Genomic DNA, 14,299 nt, shown 5'->3' on the forward strand with positions numbered 1-14,299 from the left:
TTTGAGTGTTTTCTTTAGGTGGATGACTTCGAATGGTTTTTAATAATTACCAACATTTGCAATTGCTGTCATGTAATGGAGACGGCTGGGACCTTGGTCTGTTTGTGAATCTGGTGGCAAAGCCTGTGTGTGCCTTTTGAATCATCATTCATTATACCAGTAGCTTGTCATATGCCAAGTCAGCCACTTAATATTAAAGAACTTGCACACAGAATTATTTATTTGAGCAAGCTTTTTTCTTGCAGCGCAGGACTAAAAGATAAACTGAGACACTTCGCTCCTTGGTATTAAACATTCTTAGTCATGATTGCAGTACATTTTTGTACTTGTTACTGAGATCTGTGTATTTTGCTCCCAACTGTAAGCATTACAAGTGAATCACAGCTCTGTATCTTCTGTGAACTCGAGCAACACGGCCTCTTTGTTTGGTTTATTCCATGCCATAATCTATAACAGGGAAGATCCAGCCTCTCTTAATAGCAGATCTTTGTTGGCATCTTGCCAGGATCTGGAGGCTTGGGCATGTGCAAATATGTGTGCACCCACTCTCCCACACCATCATGCTTCGCCATGGTAAGCCCTTCCCAGAGTTCAGAACTAAGCACAGAGTCATGGGCTTTGATCATAGTTCTGTCCATGACGGATGAAGAGGATGGATGGATGATGATGCTCTTCTGTGGAATTCAGAGAAATCCATATTTGCTCTGTGAGTTGTTGGGGTTTTTTTCCCTTTGAACTTGGCTCTACAGTTCTCAGAATTAGATGTGGACAAGGCCCAGTGCCATCAAATACGACTTTTACAATAGAAGCTAGGGAATCTGTGTGCTGCCAAAATAAATGGTCATACTATGCTTGAAATGAAAATTACTGGTTTATATACTAGTGTGCATCACTTGCAAAAATCATTTTTGTAATGCCAATACAGAATAGCAAGGACTGATTTTAGTAATGTCAGGAAAAAACATTAGTTTTTTTGTTTGGAACAAAGGGAGTGAATTTTTCCAGTTTATCTTATGATTGCCGTATCATCAGGCATCTTGCCATTTTCTCCATTCCCATGTAACTTAGTACATAAATACAGCATTTGTCAGTGGAAAAGACTTGTGATCAAATGAGAAGTGTAATGAAGTTAAGTCTTATTGGTTAAGTCAATGTGTGGTCTTATTACCTGAAGAAGATGACAGCACATGTTATTAGATGTTGGTGTTAGTACTAGTGATTGAAACATAATTTAATTTTAAAAGATAACAATTCCAGATGTCCATTTTATCAGTTCTGGAGTATTATTCAAATACTAAGTGTTGACAGCCTCATTTTGAAGGTGGTTTGCCAAACCAAACTCTTCCTAGGATAGAAGTTGAAAGTCACTCCTTTGGTATTATGTTAGAAAGTCTGCACATTAGCACCATTACATTTACAACTGGCTTATAAGACTTATTCTGGCTTGATGAGGCTTATTTGAAAAAAAGAATAAAAGGGGGAGGGAAGATACTAGTAACTGTATGTCATAATTTGGGCCTTAACTGTTTTACTCTGCTACTCAACTCCTGATGTCTTTAGATCTGCAAATGCAAAGGCAATTTTTCTCTTTGTTCAAAAGGGTCATCAGTGAGTAGTGGCAAAAGGAGGGCGTTTGATTCTGTAAAGTTCTGAATGATTCTTGTAAAGTCTTGACGTATTTCAGGTGACTGAGTGTGTGCCCAGCGTAGTAGGATGGGACTCCATCTGCTTACTGAAGAAAGTCTGACATCAGCCTGATTTGCCTTGACTGGTCTCACCGAGTTACTCCATAGTACTTGATCAATTAATTGTAAAGATAATCAATAATCCCATTTTGGCTAGCAACATTCTGTTTTCTGAGCACTTGTAATTTTTGAGACCGTGGTATATGTATCCTTGCATTAAATCTTAAAGTCTTCTTTATTTAAATGACAGTAGTTAATGTTAAAATGCCTAATGTATACAATGATCCTGTATTAATCAGAATTTAACTTCTGCCTTCTTCCAGTGTATCAGTTGCAACAGGAAGCTCCCCATCCTAGAAGGATAACCTGCACTCGTGAGGTGGGTATTATAAAGGTTCACTTTTACAGAGTCCATTAATTCCAAGTCTGTACTTAATGATGTCCAACCCAAACAGCAATTCCTTGGGACACTTGGTGCTGTGGTTAGAGTAAGTAGCCTTGGAGGCACTGGTACCTGGAAATCCATTTGATCTAAAAATTTAATTAAAAAGCATTTTGAGTAGGATGTGTATATCTGTGAATCACTAACTATTTTTTGATTCTTAAATACATGGAAACATGCTTTTTCTCCTCCTTTTTGGGTCAGAAATTCTTAGAAGGAAAAACAGAGCTGTACAGGGGAGCCATGCACCTGTTTGTACATCCATTGCTGCTGGATGCGTGCAATAAATCAACAGAGGGAAGACTGAAACCTGCCCTGGTGCTGTTATTTGAGCCGTAGTAATTAAGACTAAGTACTTAATACTAGTAGCTAAGCTATCAGAGCCACAGATTTTAAGGATCCAAACATTAACAACAAGATCCTGTTAATATACAGTGATACAGAATCATCTGCTCATGGGGTCAGTTGTCGAGGCAGACCTCAAGTTAGGAGTGTGCTCTGAGCTGCCGTCCAGCAGAGCAGCACCTCTCCAGAGCTGTGGTGCTCGAGGGTTTAACTGATACCAAACATCCATGCCAGCAAGATTTTACTCATAACTGCATCTCTCTTCCGGCTTCAGTTAGGAACCTGGGAAACTATTTCATTTTCAAAAATGCTGAAATGTTAGGCTTGAATTGTTAAGCAGTATTACAAAACACAGCTCTTACTGAATAACCACTGGAAGTTATTACATTGCTGCAATAAAACTTAAGCATTTTTATCATGTGCCAAGAGAAATGAAATTAATCTTTGAAATGTGTTAGTCACTTTGACGTAGTATTAAATACAGAGGGACACAGAACTGCCAGGAACATTAACAGCTTACAGTCTAGATCACGAGGAGGATTACTTTACAGAATTAAACAGGCATTTCTCTGTCATCTTTTCAAATGCCCAGTTGTGATTCTGTGAAGTAGTCTTGTCAATTTTTAAGATGAAAAGTAGAGATTTAACAGAAGTGAAATACTGCACATCGTGAAAGCACTCTTGTTTTCCTTTGTTAATTTGATAGATTTGTCTTTTTATAAAAGGTATAGCTGTAGCTGATTGCACTTAAGCAAGACATAGCTGTAGGAACAATACATGAATTTTACCAGAAGCACTGTAGCAAAAAGCTTTGTTTTAACCAGTGTTTCTACTGTTAATGAGGACCCAAGCAGGGGTATTCTTGTTAAGTTTGTTGTGCAGATATCTATCTTATGTACATCAAATAAGGTGGGACAGAGGTTTGAAGGAGAAGTCTATAGAAGATAAGATCTGAGCTGTGAAAAATGGGAGGTTTTCCATTTTTTGATTCCCATTGCAACATTATTAGGAAGGTTCTCTTTATTTTGTGTGTTCTCTATGGTGGGGTTTTTCATTACATTAATATACAAAATAACTGAAGTCTTGTAAGAGCTTAGTCTTATAATACAAGTTTGTGATTGTGATTATAAAACAGGATTGTGTATTTTACTCCCTGCCTCCAATGGACTGTGTTTATTGTTGTTAAGTGCTGTTGAATAGTTGACTTTTCCTTCCTCTCCTCAAAAGGATTACACTGGTGGAAGAAGCGCTAGTAGGTATGTAGGTGTATGTATATATGCATGTTGTAAAACATAGGAGGGATTTTTGGTAGCCTGACACTGTTCATTGAGGTGCTGACATTATGGCTGTACAATCACTGTAGTCTTTTATTTGCTGAGTCTTATCTCAGAACCCTGCGATTTTTTATTTATGTAATGACAGACTTAGAGTGCATGCTCATAAAGTTGCCTGGCTCTTGAGGTGATGAGCGACAGTTCTTCAGTTTCTTCAGTTAGATGCTTTGCGAGCCTCAGTTGTGAATGTTTTAATTCTTACAGAATTAGAGCCTTCATTTTTCTATATACCTTTTGATTTCTTTGGGAAAACAAAACAAAACAAAACAAAAAAACAATAGATATGTAAGCAGTGGGAAGGTACCAGCACAGTTAAGGAAATCTGACAGCAGATAATATAATGATTGTAATTGTTTTGCATGGCCACTGCACAATGCATACGTACCCTGTAGCCAGGGAGAAGCTGTAAACTGATAAAGGGTCCAGCATATTCAATAAGATCTGTTGGCATTGTATCCCATGCTAGTTTGACTACAGAGAAGTGCTTTGGGGACTTTTTGCCCTAGGTGGTAAGAAGTCACAAACAAATTTTGTACTAAATTCTCCTTCATAGTGTTTCTTGAAATACTGTTAGCCTATCCAGTCAAGTAAGCAAAGATATAAATGTGTATATAGCATCTGAAAATTAAAATTGTCTCCTGCCTCTGGAGTGCTGGAAATCCTTCAGCTATGGATCAGATCCAGATTGCCTTTTTTTTGGAATTAAACGAGACCTACTCTTGCCAGCCAAATATAAAAGCATCCATGTAAAGTTTCTTCAAATATGAATCACACTGACCACTATAATTTTCTCATCCATGTTATCACTGAATTGTAGTACTGTTAATTATAAAAATTTGTTAGCTATTATAAGGTGGCAAATTGTTTTAGGGAGGAAAATTTGCTGTGGGTGAGTGGTGTCCTGCATGAACTAATCATCCGGGCTCTTTGGAGGGTATCTGAGCATGCTGCATCCGTACAGAGAGAGAGGTGCTCCTGGTCTAATTCTATAAACAGGTAGTCCGTTAAAGTCAGTGGGGGATTGGCGAAAGTACCACAAGCAATCAAAACACTCTGCTGAGTGTCTGTCTTCAGTGTCACTGAAGAACGAAATGTAACACATTAGTGTCTATAATGTCATATTTCTATTAATTTATTCCAAAACAAGCTTATAACTTATGAGAAACTTTAAGTGTAAAACTTTCCCTGGGCCAGTGTGGAAAAAAAAGGAGAGACATTCTGTGTTTTAAAATAGTTTCTTGAACTCTGCAGAGTAAAGAAACCTGTGTCTGCACCATGAGCGTTGTTAACAGAAACTGAGAAATAAATTCTGTGGGTTTTAGAAACTAATGAGAATTGAACTAAATAAAATAGAGCTATGAAAGATTCAGTCAGTTGCAGGTATTTAGCTGCAGAACAGAGCATATTAAATGTACATTTTCTCATTAAAGAATCCATTTACCCAAAAAAAGCTCTTTGAAGCTTATTTTTACCAAATAAAGATAAAATTGAAATAATACATTATCAGTGTGCATTTTCCTACCTCTGCATTAGTTCATTATAATGCAGATAACTGTTTTTCATTGTAAGTATTGAACAATTTATGCAACTGAGCCAGATTTGAAGTGAAAATATATTCAGCGAGCAGTAACATGTTTAACCTTTCTCTCTGGTCTCAGCCTCTCCTGCTAGTGTTGAGCTTTGTGATCTCCTCTTTCTCAGCTGGGTTTCTATTAGCAGCCATGTGTGAATCAGTGGGGAGCAGAATCTTTTCCTAAGTGGTTGAATTATTCAGCTGTGTAAACAAATTCATAAATATTAGGAAGAGAATTTTGGTCCAGAGAACATCAAAGAGGTCAGTGGGAGGGAACAACATGTAATTTGGTAAGGTATTAGCACGTAAATTGCTCCTCTTGCCTTATTGTATTCCACTTGTTGACATAAGCAAGAGTGATGATTAGGGGGAAAAGCACTTGTTAGAGAATAATTGGAAATCACACCATAAAAAACCTAACCTTTTAGTTAAGGTGCAAAGGCACATGTTGTACAAGTGCTAATACTGAGAGGTACTTCTCAAATACAGAGGATTTGAGTTTCTTCTCTGTTACATCAATTTCATATCAGAGCAACACAGATCAGTGGAGTTACGCTGAGGTAAAAAGAGCATTGCATTCGTGTGGGATTTTTTTATTGTGAAGGTGCAGCAGAGCCAAGGCTTTTAAAACTGTATGATGTTCATTTGTAAAGTTGATGATTCCATAATATTCTAAGGATGTTTGACTTCTGCATGAGGCTTACATCCAAATTGTAATGTTGTTTGTCCAATCAATATTTTATTACCTCCATGGAATTTGTATTTGTTATGCATATAATCTTTTATATACACACGTGTGCATGTACAGGCATATTTAGGGCATCCTTGACTGCTACATGAAGGCACTCCATGATAAATTTTAAATAACTATGTATGAAAAAATAGCAAACAGACAAATGAGGGGAGAGAATTAAAATCACTGGCCTTTTCCATCCTATTATGAGACTTCATCCTAATTCAGTGCTAGTAGTTAACAAGCCTGATAAACAGCATCTGTGTAGTCTTGTGAAAATGGCCTCTGTGAGTAGTCAAGAAACATAGCATAGATGGGCATATACAATGCACATCCTTGTTAGAGCTGTTCTCAAAGTATGTCTATCTATATGATATTCAACCAGAATGACTTCCCAACTTTCATGGTAACTAAGCTCTTTTCTGAAGGAATGGCTACCGTAAGGCTCTTGCCAAGTCTGCTCCATTTATCTGTTTATAAACTTGGTTCCATTGGCTTCACACCTCAGTTTGAAAAAAACAGAAATAAAACAATGGTGCATATCTCGTTGACCTTTGTGCTTCTTGCAGGTATCATAGTAAGACCTGAATCTTTCCTGTGGCCACTGCATCAGTGCTATACAAATAAGCACACTGAAAACAAGTATCTCACAGTTCTTTTTTTTCTTTTTTTTTTTAATGTTAGAAGCAATTTTTTAAACCATGCCAAACAGCAGTAGGAAATTTTTCACATAAATAAAAAGTCCCGAGGAGTCAAAAACTTAGCATTCAGCTGATCTTCACTGGATACAGAGAAAATGAAGTAGCTAAGGCTGCCTTTACTCATGCTTAACAATACTTTGATCCAAAAATACTGCCAAATCAGAAAGAAACTCTGGAGAGGATAATTACACTGTATTTTCAGCTAACAGCTTTAGTTAAAATGGCGGATTTCTTGCTGTTGCTTTGATTTTATTTAAAAATGTATTTCTTTTCTTAGGTGGGTTTTAGTTCCAGTCCAGATGGACGTTTTGGTTTTGTCTCCTTAACTTAAGGCTGACTGAGTGTGAAAGTTAGGCTAATGAAGCTTCTGAACTGAACTGTTTTGGCTTTCAGTGCTCAAGTGCAACTGGAGGATATGTGGGTGCCTGCAATTGTAATTTGTAGAAATACAATCTGACAGGAACTCTGTGAAGTCCAGGCAGACACAAAAGACTAGAAAGCTGCATGTCGCTTCTGGTTGTGGTGCAGCTAAGAATACCTGAAGTAAGAACAAATGCTTCAGTGTTTTGCTATGAGTAAACTTGGTGTAATGATACTTGTAGGAAGCATTATCGAAAGCCGGAGAACAGGGTTTACTGTCTTACATGGTAAATTGGCTATGGGAAATCTGTGTGTTTTAGTAAGTTCACATGGACTGCATTAAGTGTGTATGTAGCCCAACTAATTCTGAGTGAATTAGAAGGCCCCTGCTGAGTTCTGATGGAGTTACCTTAGAGTCTAAATGTATGCGTCCAATCTAGATGTCATAAAAACCTAATAGTATCATAAATTTAAAAAGTTATGAAAAAAAACAAAACTCCAGAAAGCAGACAATAAAACTCAGTGAGCTGGGGGTCTAGTTGCACTGAGTCTTACACAAGCAAGCAGTGTTACACATCAGCATTTATACTGAAGTTTTTGTGAGTTGGTAAAACTGATCAGTAGAGACTCAATGTTAGCAGAAGTGGTTATTTTCATCTATAACTTGTCATCCACCGAGATGAGCTGCAAACCCAGCTACAGTTGCCTGGAAGCTTTTCTCTGATGCTTTGCTCCAGTCATCTGCCAGTTCACATTTTCAAATGTTTGCACACATAATATTATAATTTGTCTTAGGATTTGCAAGTACTCTGAAGATGCCCTGTCACATTACTAATCCATTGCTGAAATGGAATGCCTTTGCCTATATAAATTTTCCAGTTCTGTCATCTAAATTCACTGCATTCACTTGAGATAACTATAAAATGTCAATAGACAGACAACAAAATCTTATTCATGACAGGATTCTTTTTTTTAACAACTGCCTGAGACTAGTGTCTTGTCTTGAGGGTTTGAGTAAGGAATTGTGGCAAGTTTCTATAATAACAACAATAAAATGTTTTTACTTTTTCGCCATTTGTGTTGCTGTCTTCCTATTGAAGAAATAGGTTACATTTAACAAAAAATACGTAAGACTTTTTTTCTTTTTTGAAATGATCCAGTCTCTTCAGGCCCTTTGAAAACGGTTATCACACCAGTCAACTCTTGTTTGCTGTTATGTAGGAAAAGAAAATATTTTAGAACATTACAAATCTTTCCAGTGATGGAATGATTTTTCAAAAGTGATGAACCATCTCAATAGCTTTTTATTTTCTAAGAATGTGGAATAGTAGTTGTTAGACTGTACACCAGGATGTATTTTTTGTTGTTTTGGACATCTGAAATCTTTATTTATACTCCACCGAGATAACTGGAAAGAAGTGCTAATTTTAATAGGCTTTTTTCTGAAAAGATAGAAAAAAGAAACTGAAGCAGCAGTTTACTGTGAGTATTTTGTGTTTTATTATAGCTGGATCATTTTATACTCTTGTAGTTCAGGTTGTATAATTGTTTAATTTTACTACCCAAAGGGTTTCGTCTTTTGAATTTAGCAAGGAGGGACAATCTGGTGGTTTAGATTATTGAGCAGATTTCTGGGAGGTCTGCAGTTCCTCACATGTCTCTAAACTTCCTGGACAATTGCAAATGAGTTACTTTATCTGAAATATTTACAGGCAAATTGTGTTCTGGCACCCTTGCATGTTGTGCGCATTTACACTGTATGGTCTCTAGAGAACAGACGGGCTGGTGTTACACAGCATAACACATGCATACCTGTTGTTGAGGTCTTTTAGGTGATCCTAGAGATCACACAGCTTAGTGAAGTCAAAAAGTGCAAGGCTTAGGCACTTGGTTGTTTAATCTACCACTTGCCCTCACTCTGAGGGGATATGGTGGTGGCTTAATTTCTCACAGCAGTGGTACCAACAGCTCTATGATGGAAGATAACTTGTAAATTTTAGAGTTTTATAGACGTTTCACTGCATTAGTGCACTTAACAATATAGTATACTTACACTCATGAAATTAATCTTCTGGCAGTTTGTACAATCAATACTTAATGCCATTGGTTTGTATTAGCAGAGCCCTGAGAATGACGTGATCCAAGCACGTCCTTTTCACTCTGTTTTAAGCCATTGGGAAGAGCAGTGTTTCCTAAAGGTCTATCTTTGATTTCTCTATATTCCACCCACAGAGAAAATCCTATTTTTGTCTGTACTTTCACATTATATCCCTTTCTATTTTTAATACTATATTATGGACAGTATTCTTACTGTATGGGTTCACTTGTTATGAAACATTACAATTTCTGTTGTTTTTTCTAGGTAGAGAACAGACCCAAATATTATGGAAGAGAGTAAGTAACATACGTCTCTGAAAGTGATGTATTTGGACGTGTTGGTTGATAATAGTTACAGAAAATGTTGCAAGTGTTTGCTCTGGGCCCTTTGTTTCTTCTGTCTGTTTTACAGCAGTGTGTCTTGCTCACCATCAGATTATTACTTCAGTACCATCACTTTTGTCTGCCTAAAATTACAGCTGAATTTTCTGATGGATATGGATATCTTTGAGTGCTACCTTAAGTGAGAAAAACATACATTTCCTTACTTTTAGAGGGTTGCCTTTGTCTACCTCCCCCTCCAGTTGACTTTTGCAAAAGGTGTTTGTGTGCAGGAAAAAAAAGATTTGGATCACAAATGCAATATAAGTGTACAGTATCTATGTGTCTTCTATTTCAGATTGCTAAGGTAAAGATGGTAGCAGATCTTACTTGTGTTTATTTTGTAAAAGATGTGTAGTGTTGCTAGGTTATTACACCAGTAATTACTGAGATTATATGCAATCCCCAAGATTTTGGCAAATTGTCATAATATTCCTGAATGCTGCAGAATTTTGGATTGCATGCCACTGGCACAAAACATGTGAAGCCAGCAGGAGAAAATGGATTTATTTCTATGTATTAAATTGATAGATGCAGATTTTAAAGCAATATACTTGTTTCATAGATACTGTTTCATAGTAGCCTTTCGAAACCAATTAAAGTGACTTCAAATGCAGGCAGAAAGGGAGATTAATTTAAGCTGTAGATTCCTGCAAATCAGTCATTTTTATTTTTGTTTCTTTTTCAATTACCGTGGTTGGTGGTTTTTAAAAGAAGAGGAAAAGGTGATTTAAAAGTGAAAAGACGTGTGTTTCAAAAACTCTTTGTCCCTTAGATTCCATGGGATGATCTCAAGGGAGGAAGCTGACCAATTATTAAGTGTTGCAGAGGGAAGCTATCTCATTCGTGAAAGCCAACGGCAACCTGGAACCTACACTTTGGCATTAAGGTTGGTAATTAATATTTCGTTATAAAATTTATGAAATATTCAAAGATTGTACTGTTTTGTTGAGCTTAGTGCTTAAATTTCCTTGGCAATGTTTTCATTTTTTAAAAAAATGTGGGTACTTTTTTACCCTAGTTACAGATTTGGTATTTTTAACCTTCCCTAACCCTTTCTGAAGTGCTAACATTTCTGATTGTTTGCACCATCAGGATAATAGCCATTGTGTTTTGCTGGTGCCACTTTGTTTTGCCCTTCTCCCACTACATTACAAATGTGACCCCATGTAGATGTTGGGAGAGCAGGCGATCAAGAAATAAAAGGCATCTTAGGAGTTCACTTGACTAGTCTACTGTGTGGATAACTTACTAGCTAGCTGTTGCTGAAGAGCAGTTAGTTCTTTCTTGTCCCTCTGTGGGATGGCAAATAAATCAGGAGGGTTTTTTTGTCTGAACACCTGTTAGCTAACAGTGTTCGCAGATCTGTTTCCTCACTCTGCAAAATTCTGGCAAGTGGATCGGATATACATAAAAAAACGAAAAAAAACCAGCTTATATAGTTGTAAGTTTTAAATAGTTTAATTGCTTTTAAGGTGATAGAGGTTATTTTGGCCTAGGCTGTACACCTAAGTACTCAGATGGGAGATCGTGATTATTAGCAATGTTTTAAATCTAAGTGGGACAGAAAAACATTGAAGGAGAAGATGCAGTTACTGAAAGTTTTATATGGGTAAAATAAGATTGCAATTAAAATAAGAATATGTCAAAATAATAGGGGGTGATGAATTAGTTTTCTTCTTTTGGGGGTGGGGGAAAGGTATATTTTACTGAGATACTTGTTTGTGTAGTAATAAGATTCCAAATAGAAACATTACACTGGTCTGCATTAATGGTGTAAATAAATTGGTGTTGCTTATTAGGGTCTAATACTCCGTTTCATCTACTTCTGCTTTTGCAATATTTATTTAAACCTAATAAGAAAACAGTTGTCATAACACCTGGCTTGAAGACAGAACTCCTGCCAGTTGCTTCTGATGGTGCAGAAGGCACTGGGCCTATAGACTGTGAAAGATGAAGCTGCTGAGCATCTTATGGAATGTATTTGTATGGCTTGTGTTACAAATGCTCCTCCAGTCCAGCAAGTCAAAAGATGGGTCTTTTCTAGGTTTGATGGTATCTCTTTCAAACTGGAACACCTCTTTGAAAGCAGTAAAATCTGTTTTTATACCCAATAGAAAAGAGAATGGATAGCTGTTGGTGTTCAGTTTCGGAAACAGTTTCAAATGATAGCAAAGCTGTTATCATTGATTTATTTTGAGGAAATTCAGCATTTGGCAAAACACCTCAGAATCTGAAACGGCAGCATGTTGCAGCCATTTCATTATGTTTAAGTGCTAGCTGAATGACTTGTATATTAAGGACAGTGGTCTAGGTGGCTGTTTTCCATCCCACAGCAAGTAATGCTCTGTTGTCCTGCTGTTGGCCTTTAAAGTGTACGAGTGAGGATCTTTGCTCTCTGTGAACTGCAGCACTGTGTCTTCCATGTGGGAATTTTACCACTAGGATCTCTTTTTCTCTCTCTACTAGGAAGGGTAGCAGGAGTCTGCGTTTCCATTGACTGGAGGCGGAGTTTTGCTTTGTTTCCATTTTTTCTCCCCCTGGAATTATATATGCAGAATATACCCATTAGCCAACATTCCCACTGACTGAGTTGCTGATGTTGTAGCATCTCTTATAGACTAGGTAATTTCTGCAGTCTGTCGGTTCATCCTGACTGGGAGAAGTTTGCTGTGATTGCCATAATGAGTTTATGTAATTTTACCTGTAATTTATAGCATTTGTGTTTGTGTCACTACACTGCCAGGTGGCAAAGGTAGCTCTGTCTGCAGTTTAGATAATCTCAGTAGGAATTTCAGAATTGGCCAGAAAAGGAGCTTGTCAGTAGGGTGGTATGTATGGGCAAAACCTTTCCAGGTTCAATGGAAGACTTTGATTGACATCAGGGTCTCCGATGTCATTCTTTCTTTTCTAGGTGTGTGATTCAATTTGATCTTTTCATACTAGGCTTACATACCACTGTGTCATTCAAGCAGACATGTTAATTTTAAGATCACTTCTGCATGATTTTTGCTTTTCCTTCTTTACCTTTGTTTTACCCTTTAGAAGATGTGGGAGGAAAGAAAACTTGGTCGGCTGTTAGTTTTGTATAAAGAAACAGACACAGAACAGGTTTCACAGCATTTTACAAAGTTAACCCAGCAATGCTGAAGAGGTGCGCTAATTCTGCAGTAAATAACATAGTGACAAAACATAAAACAGAATATCTGTGTTTTCTGATTGTTTTTTCAGGCATGCTTTGGAAAAGGAATGGAAAATGTTGAGTAAAATTTAGATGCTTGAGGGTACCCATTGACTCTTGGCATAAATACTTGGTTCCCTCTTTACTTCTACGTATCTACTCAATCTATCTCTCACTGTGTATGTTTGTTGCCTGTCTTGTCTGTCTTTGACAGTCTGTCAACTGTGATTAGGACAAATTGGAAGCTACCTATGAAGTGCGGTTGCATCATAAAATCCCAGTTCATCGAGACCTAAAAGTCTTGTGGAAACATTGGGTAGGATCAACTGCTGTTGAGACTGAGACAGGATTGTTTCCTGGCTTGTAGTTACCAGTTCTTCTGCTGAGGGGCAGGCAATTCAGTAATACAGATGGCTCAGCACGCCCAGCTCTGGCAGATGTCTTCTTCCTGCATTTGTGTCAGCATGTCTGGGGATCCTGAAAAACCCAGTGCATCCAGTCGTGAAGAGCAGTTTAGTGAAACAGGATCATAACCGTTTCCATGGCAAGGTATGATGTCTCTGTAATGAAATATTTCCAGTCTTCATTTCTGCAATGGAAAAACCAAACGCTTTGTGCTTTGTCCTGAGGACCCAAACCAGCCAACTCCCCAAAAATCGTCATGGAACAATTTGAATGCTACATTTGATTCCACCAGCTACTGTAGCTGACGTCTAAAATCTTGATGGTATGTTCATACCAGCTGTTGGTGAAGTTGTTTTGAATTTAGTTCCAATTGTAGTTCTGTTCTGTCTAATATTTTGTTTTGGTGCTACTAAATTAAGTGAAGGCACTGCGTCCTCTGCGTCCTCAGAATTCAGAAAGGAAGATATCCTGGTGTTTGTTGTTTGATTTATTTATTTTATATTACAGTTTATTTAATGAACTTCAACATCAGGTATCAGCTGTGTTGGTAAAGTTTCTAACATAGCTAAATTAGAAATTAGAAAAAACGCTAAAAAAAACCCCTTTGACTACAAAGCAAGCTAGGTGAGACGTAAAGGTAGAACTCAGAATCCTTATTATGACTCCCCAGACATTGTATTTGTGAATACATCATCCTTTATGCCACAAATCTGATAGAGATTAATGAACCCTAGCTCAACTTTGTAAAGTGAATATTTATCTTCTTCTGGAATTATTAAAGAAGATCACCTCACAGAGGGCTATATTATAGGGGGAAAAAAATTATATTCTCTCTTGTTCTGTCTCTATCCTCATTGCTCATTCCCTTCTAGACTGTACTTGTAGTGGGCATCTTCCAGAGATGCTCAGATTGTCTTCGCTCTACACTGAAGATTTCCACTTGTTAAACAACTTATCTTTATAGAAGATAAAGAATAAACTGTTAACATCACAAATCATAACTCCTTTGTAGGCAGACAGAATTCACAGTTATAAAAACATGTTTTTGTGAAATCTGTAACA

The 14,299-nt window shown here is 37.2% G+C and overlaps 1 protein-coding gene across 1 annotated transcript in view; it reads left to right on the top strand.

Moving 5' to 3' along the window:
- The window catches only part of CHN1 (chimerin 1), a 104,547-nt gene that overhangs the window by 23,799 nt on the left and 66,449 nt on the right, over positions 1–14,299 (top strand). The window contains exons 3-5 of the mRNA XM_074873177.1: positions 2,009–2,064; positions 9,536–9,567; positions 10,427–10,540. Coding sequence (XP_074729278.1) covers positions 2,009–2,064; positions 9,536–9,567; positions 10,427–10,540 — 202 coding nt within the window. The remainder of the gene's footprint in view (positions 1–2,008; positions 2,065–9,535; positions 9,568–10,426; positions 10,541–14,299) is intronic.

The sequence above is a fragment of the Strix uralensis genome, chromosome 6 (genome assembly GCF_047716275.1).
Source record: "Strix uralensis isolate ZFMK-TIS-50842 chromosome 6, bStrUra1, whole genome shotgun sequence".
Taxonomy (NCBI): domain Eukaryota; kingdom Metazoa; phylum Chordata; class Aves; order Strigiformes; family Strigidae; genus Strix; species Strix uralensis.